Source organism: Lygodium microphyllum, chromosome 21, assembly GCF_053477565.2.
Source record: "Lygodium microphyllum isolate KBCC chromosome 21, Lygodium_microphyllum_v1.1.10, whole genome shotgun sequence".
Taxonomy (NCBI): domain Eukaryota; kingdom Viridiplantae; phylum Streptophyta; class Polypodiopsida; order Schizaeales; family Lygodiaceae; genus Lygodium; species Lygodium microphyllum.
The window spans coordinates 9,642,671-9,669,542 of NC_141155.1; the positions used below are offsets into that span (position 1 = coordinate 9,642,671).

General features: G+C 40.1%; 1 protein-coding gene across 1 annotated transcript; it reads right to left on the reverse strand.

Annotated features, from left to right (window-relative positions):
- Positions 1-724: 724 nt before the first annotated feature.
- LOC148017732 (protein NRT1/ PTR FAMILY 2.12-like) lies at positions 725-13,572 on the reverse strand. Its single transcript, XM_087661493.1, has 6 exons — positions 13,503-13,572; positions 12,233-12,450; positions 11,381-11,955; positions 4,292-4,505; positions 2,475-2,960; positions 725-994 (listed from the first exon to the last, which is right to left on the reverse strand). The coding sequence occupies exons 1-6, from the start codon at positions 13,567-13,569 to the stop codon at positions 725-727; spliced, it is 1,830 nt and encodes a 609-aa protein (XP_087517619.1). The 5' UTR covers positions 13,570-13,572.
- Positions 13,573-26,872: the final 13,300 nt, after the last annotated feature.

Consider the following 26,872-nt stretch of genomic DNA (forward strand, 5'->3'; position numbering starts at 1 on the left):
GTAGGGTTATCAAGGAGGAGAGTCCTAATGTGCTCAATCCGGTTGTTCGTTGGACTCGCGAGGTATCCTAGCTATGCATAGGAAAAATGCCAATGTGATTGTTGATCTCTCTCCTGGCTAATATTTAGAGGGGAGTCCCCCACCCTGCTCCTTCTTGGGGGGCATTCGGTTGTGTTTGTCTTATCTTAGAATAAAGGAATGCAGAAATTGAATAAGCTACTTTCAAAGATTATCTACAAAATACCATTCTTGGAACATACATTTTCAAATGCGTTTTTTGGAGTCGATTATTTGTAGTGGTATACATTCTTGATAGTGTGCGAGTGTCCCACCCAAAAAAAAAACCTCTAAAAATCTTCATCTTAGACATATGCAGGAGGGAAGGAGGGAGTGTGTCCCACCTTAGGCATCTTACTTTGAAGTCCACAATGAAGTGATGAATGGAAATGAGAAGGAGGAGTTTGGGACCTTAATGACACGAAAGCGCGAGTTCAACATGATAGGATTATAATGGGGTAGTAAGGTTACACAATGATGGTGGTTATTTGGCAATGGAATGTCTTGAGAATGATGATAGGATTGTATGGGCGCTATGTTAGGAATGGGGTAGTAAGGTTACACAATGATGGCAGTTATTTGGCAATGGAATGTCTTGAGAATGATGATAGGATTGTATGGGCGCTATGGTATGGGACACTAGTAAAGAATGGAGATGTGGTGGATGTTATATGATGAGACTGGGGGATGCAAATCGAGCCGGGCTGAAAGAAGCTTGGTCGATGTCGCCCCCGACAGACGCAGAGAAGTAGGCGGAGATGTGGCTGATGGCGGCGAGGTCGGCGTCGGGGGGGCGGAGGTGGCTGCGAGGAAGGGAGGCGGGTGAGGACCGGTATTTGTATTTGCGAGCCACTACAACGAAGTACACAAAGTTGACGGCTAAGGTGACGGCCAGGAAGTAGTAATAGTAGTCCAGCTGGCCCTCGTCGAGGTCCTCCTGCCAACCATGTTTAATTAATGAAAAATATATATTCCGGAGAGCTCCTTAATTAACCTTAATCATCTTGCACGTTTTATATACTTCACTAATTTCTCCCAGCTCCTATAGCAACCTTTATTAACCTTAATCATCTTCTAAGCTCCTTGTGATTAGCAGCACTCGCACAACAAACATTTCCTGAGAGCCCATCTCAAAAACCTTCCACTTTGAATTATTTGCGATCTTTTTGGTGGTTTCTACAACTTTCTCATATGTTTTTTTTAAAAAAAAATTAAAAATTTGCTTGTGTTGTTGTTATAGTAAGACCTACCATCTAAAATATGTTCTGAAATTTAAACGTTCAACATTTGGATATTTTAAAATATAATTTGATGAAACCACAAAAGTGTTGAAACAAAAAAACGCATCATCTAAAATGCTTTTCTCTAAGGTTTTCTAGTAGCTTAAGTTGTTTTGATGTTTTAGAATAGTTTCCGCATATTTTATTTAACATAGTTTATCGTGAGACACAAAATGCTAAAATTGAAAGCCTGCGATCTAAAGCATTTTCCTAAATTTAACAATCGAAGTCTTTCGAAATTTTAATAATTGGCTTGACAGAAAAAACTACGTTTTTTAATGAGAATTAATATTTTAGGTGTTCTGAATATTTAATGGTCTACTTGACACTAAACCTAGGCAATTTAAACTTTTCATTATTTGCTCGACTCTACACGTCAATTTATGTACTTGGATCCATGATGGCTTTTTAAGACTTCCTTGTTGAGATAAAAAAGTCCTAATGATAGCTCCGCAAATATCTCACTCTTTTTTCCTTGTCTTTCTAGTAAAATTTAATGTCTCTAAAAAAGAGATCTCGAAAACACAAAATGTGGAAACCTACAAACCGGCCATCTAAGATGCATTCCTGAATTCAACAATTTAAGTTTTCAGAATTTTAAGAACTACTCCAAAGGAAAGCCTCTCTATGTTTTTCGATGAAAAGCAGCAGCGCAAGTGAATGGAGATTTTAACAATTGCTTGACACTAACCTAAGTTGTTTTGAACGAGAAGTAATGGTCTACATTTTCTAAAGAGTTCAGCCACATGTTTAGTCTCTACTTGCATTCAAAAGCAAAGATGAGTGTAAATTTAGTAAGAAAGAAAGAAAAAGAGCATGTCACCCCTAGCAAACTTTAGTTATTCGACAAGTGCAAGGTCCGGCAGGCGTGTGCTTGCTCATATGACCCGACTCTAACGATTGAACAATTTGCAGGCGTGTGCTCGTTCATATGACCCAACTCTAACGATTGAACAATTCGCAGGCATGTGCTCGCTCATATGACCCAACTCTAACTATTGAACGATTCTTCGCGTGACACCAAACCTAGGTTTTTAAAAAGGTTATTATGAAAAAGCTCAGGAGAGGTAAGTTTTTAAATTAAAGTATAAGAATAAGAATAATAACTAGCTGGCGGGGCCGGCATTTTTATGATACCTGGATCCATGGCCGGTGGTGGGCCCAGCGCGAGGCGTGCTGGAGGAGAGCCAGGAGGCCGCTGCCGGCGAAGCTGCCGAAGGCGAGGGCGGTGGCGAAGAGGGCGACGGCGGTGCTGCGCATGCGGGCGGGCATCTGGTCGTACAGGAACTCGATCAGGCCCACGATGCAGAAGGAGTCGGCCAGCCCCAGCACCATCAGCTGCGGGGCCAGCCAGAAGACCGACATCTGGCGGTGGCCGGAGGCGGCCAACTGGCGCCGCTGCGCCTCCACCAGGCCGCCCAGGAGTGGGCTGAACATGGTCAGCCCGTAACCGATGCCTGTCCGCTGGAGGAGGGACACCCCGCGGAGCCCGTCCCAGCGCAACCTCGGGACCACCACCCGGTCGTAGAAGGGCAGCCACATCACCAGCGTTAAAAAGGAAAACAACGGCATCGATGTCGCCGGGACCACCAGCCTGCCCACGTGGCGCTCCATCGTTTGCGCCTGCAACGGCTCACGAAACAACCAAAACTTTAATATAAAGTGAATTGCCAAAATGTCCGAGAAAAAAAAACATTTTTCCTTTTTTTTAAACAATACATTAAACCTTTTTTTCTTTTGGGAGGAAGCTTTTTTTTCCAAAAAAAAAAACATGAAGAGAATTGAACAACCTTGCACTCAAAACAAGACATTTTTCCTCTTTTTTTTTTTAACAATACATTAAAACTTTTTTTCTTTTGGGGAGGAAGCTCTTTTTTTAAAAACATGAAGAGAATTGAAAAACCTTGCACTCGAAAACAAACACACGGCGTAAAATAAATTGCAGAATTATCACAAAAATATTTTTAAAAGAAGAATGTCTAAAACCTTGAATCTAAAATTTTCAAGTTATTAAAAATGATAAACATCACCATCTAGCATTCAAATGAATTCCAACATTCATGAAGGAACCTGAAAAACCTTGAACTTGAAAAAGGAACACCCAAATTTAGCATAAAATGAACTGCAAATTCGTCACCCAAAAAAAAAAAGGCTTGAAGAAGAAAGTTTAAAACCTTGAAATTATCTAAAATATTCAAGCTATACAAATTATAAGCATCAAAATTTAGCGTAAAATGAATTCAAAATTTCATGAAGGAAGTTAAAAAACTTTGAATTTGAAAACGAACACCCAAATTTAGCATAAAATGAATTGCAAATTTGTCACTTTTAAAAAACCAAAGCTTGAAAAAGAAAGATTTAAAACCTTGAACCTAAAATTTTTGAGTTTTACAAACGATAAACATCAAAATTTAGTGTAAAATGCATTCCAAAATTGTCAACAAAAAACCTTCAAATTTTGAAGAAGAAAAGTTTAAAAAATTGAGCCACGTTCATGAGAAATCTACGTTTCACATAAAATCAATAGTAAAAAAATACCACAAAACACTTTCAAAAGTTGCCAATAGGGTCATGGTGTAGTAGTTTGGGTGTGGATTGAGTTATAAGGGTGCGTGAGGTCAAACCCTATGCCCCACTTCCCCTACAGCATATCTATTCACATATTCGCTTCCAACACTTTCAAAATTTAAAGAAGAAAGTCTAGATGCACATAGATGTTTTTTATCTATAGCAAAGGATATGTAGCACCAGGGTTTGAACTCACACACCTAAGGACTCAACCCACAATCAAACCACTGAGTTACAACCCTATTGGTTAAATAAGAAAGTTTGAACATCATCATCCGTTTAGTTAGAGAAATGTTAAGCACATGAAAATAGACTCATAAATCCCTCCAATTTTTTGACTCGGTGTTTGGTATCTACTATAAAAAATGTTTGTGTGAAACACTCACCTGCAATGGTAGCCAAATCCCTTGTTGAATCAAATAGCTACCCGGTAGGATCCCTGCTGCCCATATGGGCCCCACCCTTAGCACGCACTTTACTGCCTCCACCTTGTCCACCTCGCATAGCCGCCACTTGTTCTTGGGTGCCACATGCACCCCCTTTGCTTCTTCTTCTTCTTCTTGGTCCTCTTGTGTCCTCACCGCAGCCTTGTCTAGAAATCTATCTCACACATGTGCATCAAAATCATCAAGTAGAGTAAAGGAGCTAATTTAATGACATTTAAAGGCCTCCTCAGCTTAGGGGCGTTACTGATGAATATGTAAGTTAATTGAATGCATGTTTAGCAAACAATGTCCTTTAAAAAAGGGGGCATTGAGAACAATGCCCCCTTTATATATATTTCTTTCATGAAGGGTCACTCACAACAAATGCATAAGGCATATCACCTAGATCCAATAGAAGAAACATCTTAAAAATCTTGTTGACATAGATATTTTTAACATAATATTGATATCATTTAAAGGGAGTATCTTTTCACACTAGTGCATTGAAAAATGGTGTACTTTATTTACAAAATCAATCATAGATAAATGATTTGTTTAATAGGTATTGAATGCAATTGATGTAGAGGTTTAGACTCTAATGAGCTCCCGAGATATTTCTTTCAAAGGGTTTGCAAAATAAGAAATTTAACATCTAGTATAAAAGTCTTTAAGCCATACAATTTCAGCACAAGTTTACCCTCAAAACATAGGCCAATGAAATAGTTTAGATAGTTGTATTTTGCATAAGCATACAAGACTTATAAAATCATTACAATCTAGACCCATTGAAGGACCATTAGGGACCAATGAGTGCTTTATATTGTGCTAGTTAAGAAGACTATCACATGGTACATACATCGATTTAATAGTAATCGTATGATAAATAAGAGAAACATATGGGAATTGTAGGGTATAGTAGCTTATCTACTAGCATCTTCTACTATATTTTTCCCTAAAGAGTAAATTTTCTACATCAATCCTAGGCTAGCCACATTTAAAGATTACATGCTATTAGGTTTTGCACAAATAGAGGTGTTCCAATTATATAACCTACAAAAGAGCGAATTGGGTGTGATATAAGGACAACAAGGAGATAATTAAGTTTTTTACACCATGTTGGACAAAAAGAGCAATCATATCTATATATCATATTCAAGAATCTTGAAGTTAATAAAAAGTGGTTCGAACATAGACCAAAAGAGGTATTATGAGCTAATTATTTTTCAAAGTCACTTAAGTGACCCCTTTGCCTTATGTAGGATGATTCAAGAACTTTCCATGCATATTGCTCCTATATAGAAGAACCATCAAAAGCTCAGGTAATAGTTTTAAACATAGAATCTTTGTACTAAAAGTTTCAGCAACAAACTTGTGAATACAATACATTCATTGATTGTTTCAAGCCCAACCTTGCAAGGATACTAGTAGTCTCACTTTCACACTGGAGCTTGACAACACATCCCCACAAATCATTGCTAACCACAGTTATCTCAACAAAGTTGTGTCTTGCCTTACATATAAGAAAGCTTTTTACATGAGTGTAGATAGGGCATATATGGACTTCGGAGTGTAGTGCATTTATTGAACCATAACTATGAATATAAGCCCTAGCCTATGATGACATAGTCTCGTAAGGGACTATTAGCATCACCTTTAGGATTTTTCGTTATGCATCCATAGAGAATGGTCTCTAACCATACAAAGATGTCAAAGACCCACTAAAGGTGAAAACAGTCTCGTAAGGGACTATTAGCATCACCTTTAGGATTTTTCTTCATGCATCCATAGAGAATGGTCTATAACCATACAAAGATGTCAAAGACCCTCTAAAGGTGAAAATGAAGACACACAAAGAAAGGGCATGTGTCAAAAGAGAATCATCAAGAAAGGCATGCTTTGGCTTATGCATATGCCAAAGAGAGTCATACCAAGAAAAGAAAGCTTTGGCTTATGCATGGCAAAGACTTTGCATGGGTGCATATACTACACAAATTTGATGCAATTTAGCCCTAGCTTGTGGGGATACTACTAAGGGACTAGTAATCTCACTTTCATGCCTATTCTAAATATGTTGTTCCTAGAGAAATTATTGAACCACACAAATATGTTAAACACTGATTAAAGTTGAAAGCTAAGTAAGACAAAGAAAGGTCACACACACACACACACACACACCAACAACAACAACAACAACAAAAGCATGATTTAACTTATGCATAACAAATCCATCACATGTGTCCATATATAACACACAATTGGTCCACAAACTTGGTAAAAAAGACATCCAACTATGCTAAGGGCCTCCTTGTTCAAATTGGAGGGAGTATCTTCACTTAATTTCAATAAGAATTAGGTAAGTATGGATTACTATTTGTAATTGAGCTATTTGCAAATAACGTGATTGGTAGCAAGCAAGATACTTTTAAGATGACATAGACACATTGCACACATCTTATTATTACAATCACAGGGGATTCACTAGTAGTAATAAGGAGACGTCACCTGCATGCAAGAAATATATGAAAATACCCCTTATCTACCCCCTATTTATGGGACCTTACCTTATAAAATGTATCTTCCTTCCCTTAAATAAACCCCCTCCCTTACACTCACATGGTACCATACAGTAAACCCTAGTGGACCCCTTGGGATTACAATCTTGTCTTCAAACCCAAATCAATTCCACCCTAATGCAAGCTAGAAACAATATGTGTTGTGTAGGCTTGTACATAATATGGGTGCCTTTCCGAGGGGGGGGGGGGGGTTCACTTAGAAATGTGTAAGCATATCACTTGGGTTCAAAATAAGGGATTTAAAAAATATAATTGTTTTATACATTTTTAACACATAGAAGGGTAACATATAAAGGGGATATTCAAACATTGAATAGAAAAGGGGCATATTTTATTTAGAAAATTTTTATAGATAAGAGAGTTTTTAAATAGGCCTTAAACTCACGTGACAGATGGTTCACATATAGTGAGTCCGCCCCGAGGTGCCTATTAATGATGAGCAAAGTGTGAGTGTTAATTCAAACTCTCCACATATGAACTTGAGCTATGCTTGTGCAGCCTTAAGTTTTTTATTTTGTGTCCTAAGTACTTGAGGCATCTATATTTAGATGCCATAAATCATTTCAACAAATGCATGTCAAGTTTAAAGTGATTTCAAAAAGTAAGTATTTGACTCAGGTAAGTTACTCATGAATATATGTGTGCATCATGTGGCTTCAAAATAAGGTTTCTTTTAAATATCATTTTTATACATTTTTGACATACAAAAGGGTGTAATATAAAGGGATTATTTACAAATTCAATAGAAAACAATTATATTTTATTCAAGAAAAATTCACAGAAGGCTATTTATAAATAGGCCTTGAATGCACGTGATGTAGATGATATACATATAGTAACTTCCCCAAGGTATTTGAGGTGTAAATATAGGATGTTTTATCATTTGACTATTTAACCCATTGAAAATTTTCAAGTCTCTCTTGTCAGATGAGTCAAGCCTTAACTACAAGTAGGAATTTTCATATGTAATGGCCCGCCGAGGACGTAGGAGCCCCCCCCTAAATTTTTTTAATTAATTGAAAAAAAAATTCCCCCTTGTTGTCACCGATGACAGGTGGTTGTGGGGGGGGGGGGGGGGGGGGGGAGGGAAGGGATGGCGCCAACAGTAGCGAATATCACAATGGAGATGACAGCAGGGAAGAGGAAGTAAACGATGCTGACGAGGATGAGGAAGCTGATGAGGTGGTGGTGGGATATGTAGATAACAATTATGATGGGGAAGGGGTACACGTGTGCCACCTCACTCCCCCCCTTACTATCTGTTTCTCCCCCCCACTATTTGTCCCCCCCCCCCCCCCCCATAATAAACCTCCCTCCCCATTATATAAACCCCCCCAATCGTAGGAAGGGGGGAGATAGGAAGCCTTGGAGGGCCTGGACCTACTGTTGGCCGTGAGAGAGAGAGAGAGAGAGAGAGAGAGAGAGAGAGAGAGAGAGAGAGAGAGAGAGAGAGAGAGAGAGAGAGAGAGAGAGAGAGAAAGAAGAGAGGGAGAGAGAGAGGAGAAGGAGAGAGGGAGAGAGAAGAGGGAGAAGAAGAGGGAGAAGAAGAGGAGGAGAAGAAGAGGAGGAGAAGAAGAAGAGAAGAAGAGAGGGAGAGAGAGAGGAGAAGAAGAATAAGAAGAAGAAGCCCTTCCAAAGAGGGTGACCACACACTTCCTCTTTTTTTTTTCCTCGCGATTTATTCCCCTTCCCCACGAGTTTAATCTTCATCTTCCCGTGAGTCTAATCCTCATCTTCGCGTGATTCTAATCCTCATCTCTCTGCGAGTCTGATCCTTTCGAAAAGAATCACCCTGACACACCATCTCTCCAATGAGAGAAGGGGAGAAAGAGATTTACAAGCCGAAAGTATGGCCCCCAAACAGAGGGAGATTTGCGTCAATGGTAATCCTGCATTTGACAATGGAGCCACTGGCTAGGGCGTTTCTACAAATACGAACACAAGGTCGGGTATGGATAACTCATATCCGAATATCCAGGTATTAATTGCCATCTCCGCTATTCATTGAGACACAGGGTATGTCGCTTGGCATGCACAAGAGTTCTTTTTAACAAGTAACATGAATTACTTTTCAATAATTAATGAGTTCGTAGGGGATCATAGGCTAATTCTTCCGCAACCATAGATGGCGTCACATAGATTTATGCATACGGCACATTGAGGTTCACACAAACCCATGTACTCAAATACTTGCATCCCAGTGCTACACGACGAAGTCCTATGTAGCATAAAGAGAATAAAGGTTACTTAAGGGTTATGCACATAGACGATGCATGCATAGGAGAGATTATATGACACATCCATCGATGGTACACAAATTGACCTTGCATTAAAGTCTCGCTAATATCACGAGCCATTAGTTAATTGGGTTCTTGAAGTTATGCATAGCTACTACAAACAACAATCACTAGACTACGATGCCTTGAGATTTGCCAATAGTGACTATATTTATCAATCCTATTTGGGGTTGGGCTAGATGCAACAATAATTCTAGGGCAAGCGAAGAGCTCAAGGATTAGGAGACCCTAAGTCAAAGGAAAGACCAATGCTTTTGTACTTGTTAGGGAAGAAGGGTTCGATTATCAATCAAAATAAGGGATTATTAGAACTCATGTCTTGAGCAATGTCCTAGTCGACGAATGAAGTGTTAAGTAAATTTTGCATGGAATCGCTTAGATCCCAAGGGGGAGAGCAAACACACAATGGAAAGGTTATCGCAACTATTCCTACAATGTTTGGAAACGGATACCATTGTTTCATGGATTGATTAGATAATGCCCTTAATGTTTTTGCATTAAACTGATTGTGAGATGTGAATTGAATTATTATTCCAAGTGCTTGTGTTTGATGGTAAATGCATGGCAGGGGTCTATAATGACAAGTTGCCATGGGAATAAAGGAATGTTCTCCTTGGAAGATGACATTAGGTTGATTGCCTTGATTGTGCTTGATTCTTAATTGGGTTAATTAAGGAAGGATATTTGAACGGGTGGATTTTCTCCAAGATCGCACCATGGATTACCCCGAGAGGGCACTGCTTGATTCACAGGCCAAAGGGCGAGTGGTGAAAAGGCGATCCACGGAAGTTGTGTCTCACTCCTAGGTCGTTTGGGGTCAGTGGAGCTTTGGATACCCCTTGCCTAGTCCGGAACGGAGTTGTAGACTGTCGTGAGTCCAACGTCTGGCCGGGCATTGGAAGATCCTATTCTAGATAAAGGTTAGAAATTATGGTGCCATGTGATTTGGACCGGGTACTTCTGTTGGACAGAAGAGATACATAATTCTCCTGTATGGGCAGGAGACAAAGATTAACTGGAAAATAAGTTAATGAACTTGTTTGTCAAAATGAATACATGTTTTGTTTGCGTGTCAGTGTTGTAAATTACGCGAACGAACCATGTTCCCTAAAAGGCCTAATTAAGGAAGCTAATTTGAATGTTTCACATAAATGTGGTAGGACCTAATTAGAAAACTAAATCTATCAAGGGAAGCAGGTGGGTAGAACCCTGACGCATCTGTCTTACGACAGGGTAGTCCCAGAGAACTAGGAGGCTTCTCACAAGGATTTATCACCGTTCAACTTTAGGTATTGTTAAGTTAGAACCCAATTCATACCGTTTTAGGGGACCGAAATGGGGACTATGCCCTACAGGTAGAGAGGTTGAGCAGTGCATCCCTCTCATTTCCCATTCTCTTTGAACCAAGTGCGGCATGGGTCTACTTCGGATTGGGTATCTCTACGTAAAGTAGGTTGTCCGGAATTCGACACTAGAATACTGTCAGGAGACCTTGACCCTTAGGAGCCCAAATTTTAGCTTGATCCTAGTGGGTTCGACCGCGAAAGTTCTGTTGCGAGGCAAACTCGAGAAACCCTAGGTGAAAAACCTCGGAACATTCCATGGGAGTGTCGAGCAGCAACGCTTAGATTTATTTCTCGATGATGGACCGCTAAAAACGTGCTTGGAGTACAGCTGATAGGCGGGCTTGTTACATCATATTGAAGGAATCTACCTAACGGACTACCAACAAATTGTTTCATGTGCCTTCTTGAGCAACATAACAATTAAAAGCGTCAGGTCTCTCTCTCATTCGAGCATTTTTGGGTATCATACCACAATTAGACCAACTAATAAGCTCTAGAGAAGATAGATTATAATATAGATATTCACACTTAGTGATATTCTATAATAGTGGTTACAAGTTTTAAGTTTCCTTGACATTCATGATTTGAAATTCAAAGGGTCACTAGAAAGGCCTATCTCAAAGCTTGCAATTTTTTGAAATAGAAAAGAGAGTAAGCATTCTCTTACAATTCTTTTCTCAATGCAATGTAAACATATTTGCAAATGCATTAGTTTCCTTGATACAATTATGACATGTTTGCATCATTTGCATTTATTATAAAGCAAAAGTCTTGTAATCTAAATGAACTATACTACAAAATGAAAGACACAAACACACATGGATTGGTGCTTACCTGTATCCATTTGTGTGATCTAAGAGGTTATTGCATGTTGAAGTCTTGCAAGGATTGTCATAGAGCCCATAATCACCATGGTAGAGATTTGTAGAATCAATGGGTAAATGAATCCTTCTTTTCTTGTAGGCAGCTACTAAGACTTGTGCCAATTCTGTGAATGGACTCCCTTTAGGGGATACACATGTGTAACTAAAGGAGCCACCGATAAAGATTAAGATTGAAAGGGCCATCATCATGGTAGGGATTCCAAATCCCCATTTCCAACTCACTTCTAGTTGTATATAGCTCAAAATTGTAGATGCTAGCAATAGTGCAAAGCTTAAGCACACATAATACCAATTGAAGAAACTTTGAAGTTGCTTCTTGTCTTCCATTGTGTCTTGCTTAAATTGATCAGCTCCAAATGCATAAACACAAGGACGTAATCCACCAGATCCAACGGCCAAGAAGACAAAGGTTGCATAGAGAAAGTAAAGTTGACCTGTAGATGCTCCAACACAGGGTCCACCATCATTACAAGGAGGTGGTGTGAGTGTTGGAATCAATGATGTTAATAGTAAGCATGACATGCCCTGTGGAATAGGAATGGCAAACATAGATGTGTCAATTGTGGGTTGACAATTTTCCTCCCAAATGGTATGATTGTAGTAGTGTTATATTAGATCATGGTAGGCATTGTGTTGAATCATGGATTGATTATTTTCCTCCAGGCTAAGCAATAGAGTCACACTCATGTATTTTTGCTTCGGGTGTTTCACTATTAGATCCCCATATAGCACATGCATTAGCTCAAGATGTGTGTTTGAGAGAGAGAGAGAGAGAGAGAGAGAGAGAGAGAGAGAATATTACAAGGAGATTGGAGATGGAGGCGTAGAGGATGGTGCGGTAGCGGCCGAGGTAGGCGTCAGCCACGAAGCCTCCGACGATGGGGGCCAAGGCCGTGATGCCCGAGATGATGCTCAGCCGATACGACGCCTCCTCTTTCTTCATGTGGTACTTCTCGATGAAATACAGGATCATACTCCACGTCAACCCATAGCTTGCTATCCTCTCGCTTACCTCATTCCCTGTCAGAGAGCACGCCATTCATCCATTAATTAATCAGGCGCACAGATCAAATCATAACGAATTAATTAACTGTCAACCCACTAATCATTATTAATCCCTATCATAATCAATCATCAGCATTAGTGAAGCTACGTAAACAATCTGATTAGCAGCTTGACTAATCGTTATACGAAGCTTATCACACATTAATCATTAAGCAGCTGTCATTACGCAAGTACATAGATTCCCAAATTACTCACAATTAATCAACTCATTAATCATTATCAACTCTTGATCAAAATTATCTGTATCGGAGATCATCATCGATCGCCATTACTGAAGCTAATCAAACCATTAATATTAATTAGGCGCTGAACTAATTGCTGTATCAGCTTGAATATTAGCGTGCCGCTAATCAAGTACATGGACTACAAATGCATTGTCAACCCAGTAATCATGATCAAATCGTTAATCATTCTTCGCATAATCACTACTTCCATGATTAGCGTGCCGCTAATCAAGTACATGGTACTACAAATGCATTGTCAACCCAGTAATCATGATCAAATCGTTAATCATTAAGCAGCTGTCATTACGCAAGTACATAGATTCCCAAATTACTCACAATTAATCAACTCATTAATCATTATCAACTCTTGATCAAAATTATCTGTATCGGAGATCATCATCGATCGCCATTACTGAAGCTAATCAAACCATTAATATTAATTAGGCGCTGAACTAATTGCTGTATCAGCTTGAATATTAGCGTGCCGCTAATCAAGTACATGGACTACAAATGCATTGTCAACCCAGTAATCATGATCAAATCGTTAATCATTCTTCGCATAATCACTACTTCCATGATTAGCGTGCCGCTAATCAAGTACATGGTACTACAAATGCATTGTCAACCCAGTAATCATGATCAAATCGTTAATCATTCTTCGCATAATCACTACTTCACCTAATTATACAATTGATTATCTTAACTGATCATTGCTGGCGCACCATCTTAAAACAAATTTATAATAAACACCAGCATGAAACCTTGGCCTGCATCATGATTTACCCAGTATGTATGGCGTCGTCTTCCACCCTAGCTGCTGTTGTGTCTGCTGACCAGCTTCTGTACTCATGATCTCTATGATTGCTCGTCGTCTGTCGACAATTATAACCAATTAACAGTTCAGTCCATCATCATCTTGGGCGTGAATGTGAGATGCCGGCTGCAGACCAGAATCTGGACAGCGAGTATTTCCAAGCACCTTGGACTAGGTATACTGTCGTTAAACAGGACGGCAGAGAACAAGCCAATAAACGGCCATTTTCATTTGTAGTCCAAAGTGTCAAACAAGACGAAACTGTGTTTTGTTTCTCTTTGTATGTGTCCAATACACAAAACTTTAAGGTGCTCCTAGATCCTTTTTCATCTAGCAATTTCCTCGATATCAAGCCTCTAATTAGTCACTCCGACATAATCCCACCACATATGTACCCTTTCACTACATCAATATGTCCATAAGGGTTCCATAATTAGTCCATCAATATGTGAATGACAATAAATCCCTTATGAAGATGCATGTGCATAAGCATAGTAGGAGTGTCCTTCACCTTTATGCACCCTTCCTTCGCCTCGTGCCCTCCTTTGAAGATGATGTGATGCTTCTTGAAACGGTGTTTTTGCTCAAAGATTACACAATACATTTATCGCCCCGTTTGTCTTTTGAGCTTTGAGAAGGCTCTCTCAACTCGTTCATTGAAGCCAATTCTTAAGAAATTGTAATCCAGCTATGTTGTTGAGTATGCGGATTTTTTGTGCTTTGTTTTGGAGAGCAAAGATGACATGTAACAAGGAAGATAGGTATGCGAGAGAATAGGATAAACTAAAGATCTGTATAATTGAAGTTACAAATTGGTGGTGTCAATGACTGATCTATCTACATGTGCCTTCCTACAAGCTTTGATAGTGATCTTGAAAGATCATGGATGGAGGCTATGACTAGTGTAACTTCTTCTTTGCATTGTACGCACTCTCGAGCTGTATTTCATCCATCGAACTACATGTCAAACATGGCTTTAGCCTTCAACCTTCAAGCCTATATAGCCCATAGCTTCACCAAAACCTCCACAAGCTACACACACATTTTTTTTGTGTGTGTGTGTGTGTGTGTGCGTGTGCGTGTGCATGTGCGTGTGCGTGTACGTGTGCGTGTGCGTGTGACTCCATGATCAGGTTGCAAGAGCACATGAGTGATCTTTTAGATTACATGCTTCTCTTAGTTCCAAGTGGAAAACAAAAATATTAAGGTTCAATGTTATTTTCCTTTGTTTTATACATGGTAATTTTTTGAGAGGTACATGTTATTTGTTTCAAATGTCATCTAAATATAGAGAGGTGTGTGGGCAAGGCAAGTTGGTGGGGAGAACATATATTTGTAGAGCTCCTAACTTGGTTTGAAACTTGTTAGGGGAGTGGAAATTAATGATAAATCTATGTATTGCAATATATTCGTGTGAGTTGCCTAAAGTATTGTAAACAATGTACGTTTTATTGTGATCATTATACATTTATTTATTAGTATCATTACTTTAGTTTTTTTATCTATAATGGTTTAGCTAAAAGCTCATGTGTGTTGAAAGATTATATGGCATTTATGTTTTATGTTTATCTAATGCTTTCTCTCACACATTAAATATTATCAGTTTAGCTTTTTATGTATAATTGTTTATCTAAAAGATTCCTCTCACACTTTTAACATTTGTTTTTTTATAGACTCTCTCTCTCTCTCTCTCTCTCTCTCTCTCTCTCTCTCTCTCTCTCTCTCTCTCTCTCTCTCTCTCTCTCTCTCTCTCTCTCTCTCTCTCTCTCTCTTAAAAATGACAATGCTCTTGTGCATGATAGTGTGTCCTTGTCAACATTAGTTTATGTTTACGTTTTATACTCTATCCCTTATATTATTATTTTTAAAAATTAATATAAGGGATAGAGTATAAAACATAATAGCTCTCTCTCTCTCTCCATTATTATTATTATTATACTACATGATAATATTTTTATTATTTTGTATGTTACCATTATTATTCTTATTTATGTGATCATTAATTATTATTTTTATATTTTATTATTTATGTTTTAATTTTATGACTTTTTAATAGTTATCTCTCTCTCTCTCCATTCTTATTATTGTCATACATGATAATATTATTATTACTTTGTATCTTACTATTATTATAATTATTGATTTTACTATTTCGTACTATTTTTATATGTTATTATTTATGTTGTATATTTATTCTTTCTAATAGCTCTCTTTCTCTAATTTTTTATTATTGCAATACATAATAGAATAGTAGATCTTTATTTTTTACCTATATTTATTTTATTAGTATATTTACTACTATTATTATTATTAAACTACTATATGCTAGTATTTATGTTTTATGTTTATGTTTTTTATGAGCTCTCTCTCTCTCTCTCTCTCTCTCTCTCTCTCTCTCTCTCTCTCTCTCTCTCTCTCTCTCTCTCTCTCTCTCCCACACGCACGCACACACACACACACACACACACACACATGTGACTTCATGATCATCATATGTTGAGAGAGGCAAGATTATCAATTAAGGGAAATAGAGTTTACCACGACAAGATATAGGCCTTATACCGATGTTAAAAGCGACAAAGATGTAAATAACAAAATTTGCCCCCGTCGTTGCAAAAAGCGTCGTTATTGGCAACGCCATAGAACAGTCAGTATCAGCATCGGTATCAGCGTCGTTATTGGCGGCAGTATCAGTGTGCTGATACCGACGGTCTGCGACGATAATAACGACACGAGTAGTAAATTTGCGACGCTAACAGGGAAAGAAAAAATTGTAGCAGGGCAACAAGCTGCCTTGCCACATATAGCACTATGTGTTTTATTTGGGCCATACAAAATAGTTTTTGCACTGTGTACAATGCTCGTGCAAACAAAAACAAAGTATACTGAAATCATAACACTGATACATGAAATGAATACATGATCGCATAATGAAAGCGATTGGTACAATCATGACAAGATATCACTAATACATAGAAAATGTCTACACAGATCAAGCGACCAAAAAAGAAAGGTGTGTGAGCTCTAGGAATCCAAGGGCAAGCTACATATCCTCACCATCCGAAAGCTCGTTTCGTCGCAAAGGAGCATCAAACAGACTCTGCAAAAAAAGAAACAACGCATTAGTCCGCCATACAATAATGCATTCTAATTAAACATGGTAACTACGGACAAGAAAGATGAGTGACTTACAGGGCCACTGCGTCTATACAATCAGTCGATCAATGCAGTGAGACCGTGCCTCTCTGCATATCAAGTCTCAAGGCCAGTCGGATCGCGATTTGTAATGGAGTGCTGCAAAGAAAATAAAATACTAATTGTTAGAAACATGATTGTCAGTACAAAGGATATTCCAAAAAAATAAACAAGCAAAACAAAATAAAAATTTACAAAGTCCTCCAAATATGTCGTGTGGCCACCACTCCCAAGATGATGGACCACTTTGGCCTTGAGTCGTGCCCTCACCACCTCGCGGTGCTGACTCCAACGTCCTAGAGAATCTGTAGCCTCCTCCCTTAGTCGGCGACAGTCGTCCACGTTTAACCACTTGGGCTTTGTAGCCCCACTCTTGAGTGCCTTGCGTGCGTCCGATCGTCTATGTGACATATATGCACACATGCAATCCATCATCCAGCCCATAGAAAATCTATCTACTGAGGCTGGAACCGGAAACTCCTCATGCAAGGATGCTACTATGTAGTCCTTGCTCCCCTTCGGTATGTTCTTCCAATGATCTAAGATGTGCTGAAAAACTTGTTGGCACAACTCTCTCATACGAGCCATCACCCTCCTCCCCTCATCATTCATGATGATGGCTCCTGACCTATCATCAACTAGATATGCATATCCCCCTGGGGTATGCCTAAGATGGGTCCTCTCCCATTTGCGTCCACGCTCTTTGGCATATCCAGGAGACCCCTGTGCATCCGGTGTACCAATCGAGGTAATATTTGTCAGAGTGACACCCATAGGGGTGCCACCTGACGGCTGAGCAAAAGCCGGAGTAACTGGAGTAAACGTCCCCACAGGTGTGACAAATCCTAGAGGTGACGCAACTCCAGCTGAATGACGAGACAAAGACACCGCGTCTGTGCCTCCACAGCATCCACCTGAGCATGAGCCACGCTCCTTGGAACCACCACGAGAGCAAGGAGTCGCACTTGTATCCCGTGCCAACCGCGGGCTCACTGCCTCCGTATCTCTGCATCATCCACCTAACCCTAAAGCACTCCCTTCCTCTGGGCCAAGTCTGGAGCATCGACCTCGTCTACTCGAAGCTAAAGCATCCGATCGTGCTGAAGTGATCTAGTAAGCAGAATGGCCTGACAATATCTGAGACAGCTCCTGGTCTGCCATGTCTCTAAATCTCACGATTTGGTCTGGAGACATGCACATGAAGATATCCTACAACTCCTCATCGCTCATCTCTTGACTCATCCTGAAAATGTCACTTGCACAGATAAAAAATGATGTTAGAATAATCAATTTAAATCATAAAAAGCACAGTAATATAAATCCTTAAAAAAAGATCTCACTTAAAATGCATATCTTATGTACCCTTATAAGCGATTGGTCAACGAATTGAGTAAGTGGATGCTTCAAGTATGAAGCATCCTATGGTCCCATGTCAATCTCCTGACACAACTTCGCATACACTGGAAGGTCTATAGACATGTCACCACAAAAGGATGAGTCCACCTTGTTCTCAAAGAATTCTTGGACTCTTGTATTTCCATCATTGTTAGTCGATGCTGGCTCCAAGCTTTCGATGGCCTCTACCCCTTGCAATATCGACCCCTCTATTTGCATATTGTCTTCATCTATGCTTGGAACATTGCTTTGATCATATACTCTCGCACTTCAGGTAGCTGAATGTATAACATACCACCATCAAGGTTTTCGGGGGTTTGGATAGAAGATTACATGTTCACAAACACGTACAAGAGAGTTTAAACTATTGTGACATGTACCATGTTGTAATACAATTAACAAACAAATGAGTCCATGCACTTGTTCACAATGGGCTGGCAACACAAAGGTGTCACGCAAATTCATTTAATTTTTTTCAGAATCTATTTCGAGAAATCCAGATGGACCTCGTTGAACTGTTGCTCTAGCTCCTTCAAGTACCACTTTGAACCACTACACATCGAATAGTATCATGGAGAAGCTACGGTAATCAAACGTAATAATACTTTGCAAGTTTCCAAAATACTCCATCTCATCTATAATCGTGTTTGGATCCGTTGCTCGTCGCCGGCTCTCTTGCTCGAACCTTGCCATCATACCACAATCCATTGTGGAGCGCATTTTGTCAATACGCTCTACACAAAAATGCCGTCCGCGCGACCACGCTACACTATATATTTTGTACTGTACATTGAAACACTCAAATTAGATGTCGCATATAAAATATAGATACGACAAATCCTAAACACCTCATCACCTTTGGACTACATCCCCTCGAGAATTCCCACTCCTCCATTGAGACCTCTGCCCCTTTGCGAGACGCTGTGATCAAAGCTCCATGTAACCATCGCGTTGACATGAACTGCAGCATCTCCTCCATGCCCTCGGGATATCGATCGATGATGCGTACTATGTCGAAATTTAGATCGCGCTTCCTCTCGATCTTGCCTAGTGATCTGGTACTTGGTGAGCCACGTCTCCATAGAGGCATGGTGCAACATACAAAAGCGATTCACCTTCTCCTCCATTGTAGCATCCATTCTTTTTTCTACCCCATTTCCAACCACCACATCTCCAGTCAGTCTATCATCGTCCTTCAGCAACCATAGCATTTTGTTTTCTGGATCCACCATTGGTAGCCATTATGAAATATGCACTAGTGCCTCAGACACCGACCAACCTTCAGCCATGCTATCTTCTGGCCGAGCTTGTTGTCTCACAAAGCCTTTCAGGGTTTTCATGAAGCACTCCAAGAAGAACATCCATCGCGTATGGATAGGTCTAGCAATCTCCACTTCATCTACAAGATGCACAAGAAGGTGAATTTGTATTGTGAGTATGCTGGTGGGCAGGTATTTCTCAAAGAGACAGACCGTCTCCACTACTCCCCGCCTCGCGAATTCAATAGAGGACATCTTAATCTCCTTCTGTGAGATCCATTGCACCAAAGTCTGGGCCCACGCATTTCTGGAGTAAGACATCCTGCGATAGCGATCGGTAGTACAAACTGCCACAAATGAGAAAGCATTATGAATAATGGCTACACTCCAAATACCAAAATGCGCACACCAATTACAATCCATTCGTAGTACAAACCTGACATATCTTATGCCAGTCATGGGATTTTAGCCTTGATAATTGGTCGTCTTTAGAAGATTCAGACCTAGAGAATGCATCATACCTGTCAGAGTGCGGATAGACTTGACTACTTACTTCATAATGCGCTCTTCTTTAGTGGACAAAACCTAAGGAGTGCAAGGTAGCTGCACGTGACTATCAGCACTTGACTGCGGCCAAAGTGCCTCCATCTTACCTACATCCTTCAAATCCATTCGTGCCCCTATAATGTCTCTCTTTCTTGTGATGTGGTCCCATAGCAAGCTGCCCACATTCTTGAAAATATGCATGGGATCCAACAAGTGGTTGACCTGTAAGTGGGTCCAATAGAGCAACTCGTAGAAAACTGAGAACCGTTGCATTCCGTTTGGATGTGACTCCGCGTGGACCATTTTCATCTCATACCAGCTTGCGGCGTTCATACGTGTTGGAGGTCGTCCAAGAAAACCTTCCCTGAGTTCATGATCCTCTGGCAAGAAAGCGGTGTGTCCTTGATATACCATCTTCTTCATGGTTCGTGACATTCGAGAGTCTAACTATGGCCCGCACAATGGATATGCATGATAACCTGAGGTAACCAGACCTGTTCCAACACCACGACCCAGTGAATACAAAGTCATGCATCGTCCACATGAGAATGGCTCGAATATTGGAAAACCACTGACCATCATGCTTGCTCATATCTTGCACAGTGACCCCCTTCTCCCACAAAACCTTAAGCTCATCGACTAATGGACGAAGATATACTTCCATATTTTTGACTTTGTAGCGGTCGAGGACGAGTAAGCTAAGGATGAGATGTCCTTTCTTCGTAGAAAGCCATGAATGGATATTGTAGTTGACAAGGACTATAGGCCACACACTGTAAGAAGTTGAGCGCGGACCAAATGGGTTCACGCCATCCATTGCAAGACCGAGCCGAAGATTCCTTGGCTCTTAGGCAAAGCCTGGGAAGGTAGAGTGAATGTGGCTCCATGCACGTGAATCCGCTGATATTCGTTGGACTCCATCCGTGGACCTATTCTGCACATTCCACCTTGTCAAGCTCGCCATGCCAGACGTACAAAACATGTCGTTTATGCAGGGGATAAGATGAAAGTGTCAAAGAACTTTTTGAGGGATGGTTTGCCCTTGCAAGTCCTGTCAATACCTGTGAGCACCACACTTTGGACATGTCTCCATAGTCTCGTATTCTCCTTGAAACAGTATGCAATCGTTGATACATGCATGGATGTTGTTGTAGTCCATGCCAAGCTTTCATAAAACATGTCGTGTATCATCATGAGACTCAGGCATGGTATTTGCAGGTAGTAATGTATGATATTTCAATAACCTGAAAAAAATCATAAACACCTTGAAAAAGCACAAATGTTTTTAATAATAGTGCCAAAAAAAATCAACTAAGCGTATGTACAAGGTACCTGAACAACTTGGTCACACTCGCATCCCTCCACCCGTATTTTGCTTGCACACTTAAGAGTGCAAGTAGTGTCTTCAGGCGAGATACTCGGCACCCATCATATAATGGTATGGATGCTTCCTCTCTAAGCAGGGGATCAAAGTCTCGACATCCATGGGAATCAATGCATCAATCATTGCCTCCATCTCAAGCTCCAAGATTGTAGGTAGGTTTGGAAGGCTGCCTGTCTCCTCTGGCATTGATAGTATAGATTGGCCTTGCAAGTGGTGGATTGGCTCGTGCACTCCATCCATCACACGCCCACGAACTCTTCTAATTGGCCGCAAAGGGTGCACTCCTCCTTGGGACAAGACATCACCTCCTTGGATAGAAAATTTGCAGCCGGACCCAATCTTATTATATATGGTATTCAATTAGCTTGCGAGTACAATGCATGATTGATATTAACTTTTCTTATCATTTGCTGAAAATCTGCTATCGCCTGATCAATGATCTCAGATTGAAACTCACCAAATCGTCGTACGTGTTCTATAAACAATCGATGTTTTCATCTAATTGCCAGCTTGCATTGAGAGCAAGGACATGGGACATGCTGATTAAGATACGCCTCGCGATCTTGAACAACAGGACCTTCATCATTTTCCATTTTGTCTACGTTACGACAAACAATTTGTTTTTATTATCATTCGTTTTTTTTCTTGAATTGTTATCCTCTCCTTCCATCTTTCTCTCTTTTTCTATGTTACGACTACGACCACGACTACGACTACGACCACGACCACGACCATGACTACAACCACGACCACGACCACCACAACCACCATGACCACGACCACGATCATGACCACGACCACGACCATGATGACTACCACCACCACCACCACCACCATCACCACCACCTCTACCACCACCACCACCACCACCACCACCACCATGACTACGACTACGACCATGACCACGACCACGACAATGACAACGACAATGACTATGACTACGACTATGACTATGACCACGACCACGACTATGACTACGACGACCACAACCACGACTACGACAACCACGACCACGACCACGACCACGACTACGACTACGATAACCACGACCACGACCACCACGACTACGACCATGACCATGACCACGATCACCACCACGACCACGACCACGACTACAACTACGACCATGACCACGACCACAACTACGACCACAACTATGACCACGACTACGACCACGACTACGACTACGACTACTTATATAGAGATGAAGAGAGAGACAAGAGTTGAGAGAAGAGAGAGAAGAAAGAGAGAGAGATCCGACTAGAGCATTTGACACCCATAGTCAACACACCGTGGAAAACATAAGCACAAATTGACATTGAATTATGGCAAGAAAATCCACCACAAAACAATAGTTATAATACTCGAGGTAGGATTTCAAAGTCTTATTGATTTCAATCGGTCATGGATGTCATACTATGGGTAGGTTGCACTCACTAAGAATAGGATTGGCGATTCACCTTTTCTTCTCTCCATCATCAATAGAATTATCATTTACCATTTACAACTCACCCACCTTCTCTCCACACTATTGCACACTACAATCTCTATGAGGGCATGAGATTGGGATCTCCACAGATACCAAAGCATGATCTCTAGCTTGATGGTTGCATATATACTACTACTACTCGTGGAATAAACCTTAAAATAGTTACTATGCTCAAATATATGCTTGTTAGAGCAGAAATTTGTTCCTAAGACTATTCTAAGGAAGAAAAAGGGTTAATGATAAAAGAGTGTCCTTCCTTGCAAGTGATTTTATATTATATTTATTAATTAAAATTGATAGTTGAAGATGAGTTTCCTAAGAGATCTTGTGGTGATGCTATTTTAGTTTTGCGAAGCATATGAATGATGTGGTTTTAGTTTTTTGTATTTGTCTTTTTAAGAAGAGATTGATTTTTATGGAATATCCAAAGTTATTTTTGGATTTACGTTATGAAAAATGAATATTTTTCATACTGATAGGCTGATTGCCTTCGTTGTATACTTGCGTGGTGGAGGCTAGGACAAGCCCCATGTATGAGAGGTCTCTTTGCAAGAAAAACATTATGCTAGAAGGCACAAGTATGCTAGGGCTCTCTAGCCATGTATCACTTAGGTTTGTTGAGGATCGGCCTAATCCCTATGAGCCTAGGATGAGCTTATTGTAAGGTCCTATTTATTTTTCTCTCTTTCTCTCCCTCTCTCATTTTCTCTCCCTCCCTCACCCTCACCCTCTCTTTCTCTCTTTCCCTATTAGGTTTAATGATTTTTCTCTCTTTTTCTCTCTCTTCTCCCTCTCTCATTTTCTCTCCCTCCCTCACCCTCACCCTCTCTTTCTCTCTTTCCCTATTAGGTTTAATGATTTTTTTCTCTTTTTCTCTCTCCTCTCCCTCTCTCATTTTTTCTCTCTCCCTCTCCCTCTCTCATTTTCCTATTATGTTTAATGTCTCTCTCTCCCTCTCTCATTTCCTCTCCCTCCCTCTTCCTTTCCCATTTCCTCTCCCTCTCCCTCTCCCTCACTTTCTCTCTCTCTCTCTCCCTCCCTCTCCCTCTATCTCATTTTCCTATTATGTTTAATGTCTCCCTCCCTCTCCCTCTCCCTCTCTCGTTTCCCTATTATGTTTAATGTCTCCCTCTCCCTCTCCCTCTCTCATATCCTCTCCCTCCCTCTCCCTCCCCCTCTCTTTCTCTCTCCCTCCCTCTTCATTTCCCATTTCCTCCCCCTCTCCCTCTCCCTCTCCATCTCTTTCTCTCTCTATCCCTCTCTCTCCCTCTCCCATTTCCTCCCTCTCTCTCTCCCTCTCCCTCTCCCTCTCTTTCTCTCTCATTTCCTCTCCCTCTCTCAATATACACAAATTATACAAAAAAAAGTAAAAGAGAGAGAGAATGCACTCTCCCTCCCTCTCATTCTCTCATTTCATCCCCCTCCCTCTTCCATTTCCTCCCTCTCCCTCTCCCTCTCTTTCTCTCTCTCTCCTTCCCTCTCCCTCTCTCATTTCCTCCCTCTCTTTCTTTCTCTCTCTCTCTCCCTCCCTCTCCCTCTCTTATTTCTTCCCCCTCCCTCTCCCATTTCCTCCCTCTCCCTCTCCCTCTCTTTCTCTCTCATTTCCTCTCCCTCTCTCAATATACACTAATTATATTTAAAAAAGTAAAAGAGAGAGAGAATGCACTCTCCCTCCCTCTCCCTCTCTCATTTCCTCCCCCTCCCTCTCCCTCTTCCTCTCTTTCTCTCTCATTTCCTCTCCCTCTCTCAATATACACAAATTAAACCCTAGACAAGTAAAAGAGAGAGAGAATGGACTCACTGTAAAGATTCGAAGGAGGGTTTGGCGGCTCCTCTTTGCGACGGTGGCTCCTCCTCTTCTTCGCAAACGGCGGCGATGGCAGTGGTGAGAAGCCTTCTTCCTCTCCCTCTCTCACCCTCTATGCAAAACGGTCGCTCTCTCTCTCTCGCTCTCCCTCTTGAAAACTTTCACAAATGCACGAAATGCACTCGGGTTTCGGCTCGCTTTTTTTTCTCTGTGAGGCATTATTGTTTGTGTCGCTATTAGCGTCGCATTTGTGACGCTAATAGCGACACCGCTATTTAACGTCGCTAATCGGTGTTGCTATGGCCTAGTTTCCTTGTAGTGTACGTAGAAATATGTATATTTAATAAAAAAAATAAAAGTAAAATCATCCTTATTTTATAACAGTGGAGACAAACTAAAAAGGGATTAAATAGAGTTAGACATCTTATAGGTTTCGCTGTAAGAACAAATATTCCCCAAAGTTGGATATTTCCTAAAATGGGATACTCTTGATACTATCGATACTATATATTCTAATCATGGTGATTCACGAGCATGTAATAGTTATTAATATAATTATGTGATTATGTGATACCTTTTTCATAATTTCTTAAATGTTGGCATTAGTTTATACATGCCTTAATGTTCAAGCATATATATTTGTGCAATATGGAGCATGTTGAGGCTTTTGATGCATGAAGCATAGGTTCATTCTCAAACCCATACATCTCTTTACATATTTAATCGGTCAAAGGATAGAGTGTGTGAGTTAACTTCTCACAGGAATGATGGATTTCTTGTATCTATAGCCTTTCTATCATCTTAGCTTGGATGAATGACTGCATAGGTTCATCCTCAAACCCATGTGTCCCTTTGCATATGTACTTGTAAAAAGGATAGAGTGTGTGAGTTAACTCCTCACAAGAATGAGGGATTGCTTGCATCAAAGAATATTGCCCTTAATATGCATGCTACCTTACTTGTACCAAAGAGTATCACCCTTGGTGTACATGTTTTATATTAATATTTATATTGTTGACATCAATGAATGTACAAAAAATTAAGAACATTGGAAGGAAGAAGTTGCTTTGACACTCCTTTGACATTCATTGATTCATGTGCAATGATATAATAATTTTATTTTTTACTTAGCAGTGATGCATCGGTTGGATGCAATTAAGAAGTAATTGAAGAATTTATTAAAAAGTCAAGGTGCCTAGGTCTTGCTCTATAATTAAGGACATTGGTGATCCTCTACAGAGGATCAATAAAATATTGGAAGAGAGATATAAAGGGATGATCCTCTACAAGATTTTACAAGGAATAGTGGTCATACAAAGGTTTGGATTGCATGAGTTAATTGCTCACAAGAATGAGAAAATTCTAGTACCAAAGAGTATTGCCCTTGATGTGCAATATACCTCTTTACATGTTTGTCTCAATAGGCTTTATGCAATGTTAACCTAGAGGAATCATCACATAAGTTCATCCTCAAACAATGGATCTCTATTTTTTATATAGGGATGATGCATTGCTTGGATGTGAACAAGTAATTGAAGACTTTGTTAAAAAGTCAAATTGCTTAGGTCTCTCTCTATAAGGATACTAGTGATTAAGCATACCCACACTCTCATGTACAAATGATCTAACATCTGTTATTTTCCCCTCAAATCATAGTTGTTGAATTTAGCATAGTCCTTTGCAAGGAATCCTAGGCACAATAGAACTCGCCAATGCACAAAGATTAAGGCTATTGAAAGAGTGCTTCAATTATGGTTGTTTGTTGTAGAAGCAAGATCCTTATAAAATTTTTCATTTTCACCCTCTGTTAGATCTGGACTCCACCACTTGATGAATTCTAAATAAATGCATTCAATTGCTTAAACAAGTATGTGTATTGTACATAATTCTCTAATTTTATAGAAGGACGAGCCTTATAAAATTTTCCATTTTCACCCATTACTAAATTTGGACTCCACCACTTGTTGAATTTTGAAGTAATGTATTTGATTGCCATTTTTCTCAATACGCTTTCTACAATGTTGACCTAGATGAATCACTACATAGGTTTATCCTCAAATCTCTCTGTCTCATGCAGAAACAAAACTATTCTAGTTTGGACAGTAAATAGTAAATTTCATAACGCATGTTTGATGCTTCCGGGATGCTATTTTGGTACATTGATGGTATGGTTATGCTTTTGGGTTGATTTGAGCACACATTTGGTTTAGATTTCTCAAAGATTTAATCACTATAATAACAAGGCTAAATGTCATTTATCTGGA

Bases quoted from the DNA above. Each gene is read 5' to 3' on its own strand.
- LOC148017732 (XM_087661493.1), bottom strand. From the start codon at position 13,569: ATGAGTACAGAAGCTGGTCAGCAGACACAACAGCAGCTAGGGTGGAAG. The intron at 4,506-11,380 runs GTAAGCACCAAT...TGTGTGAGATAG, and splicing joins GATCACACAAATGGATACAG to ATTTCTAGACAAGGCTGCGG. The intron at 995-2,474 runs GTATCATAAAAA...CATGGTTGGCAG, and splicing joins ACCACCGGCCATGGATCCAG to GAGGACCTCGACGAGGGCCA.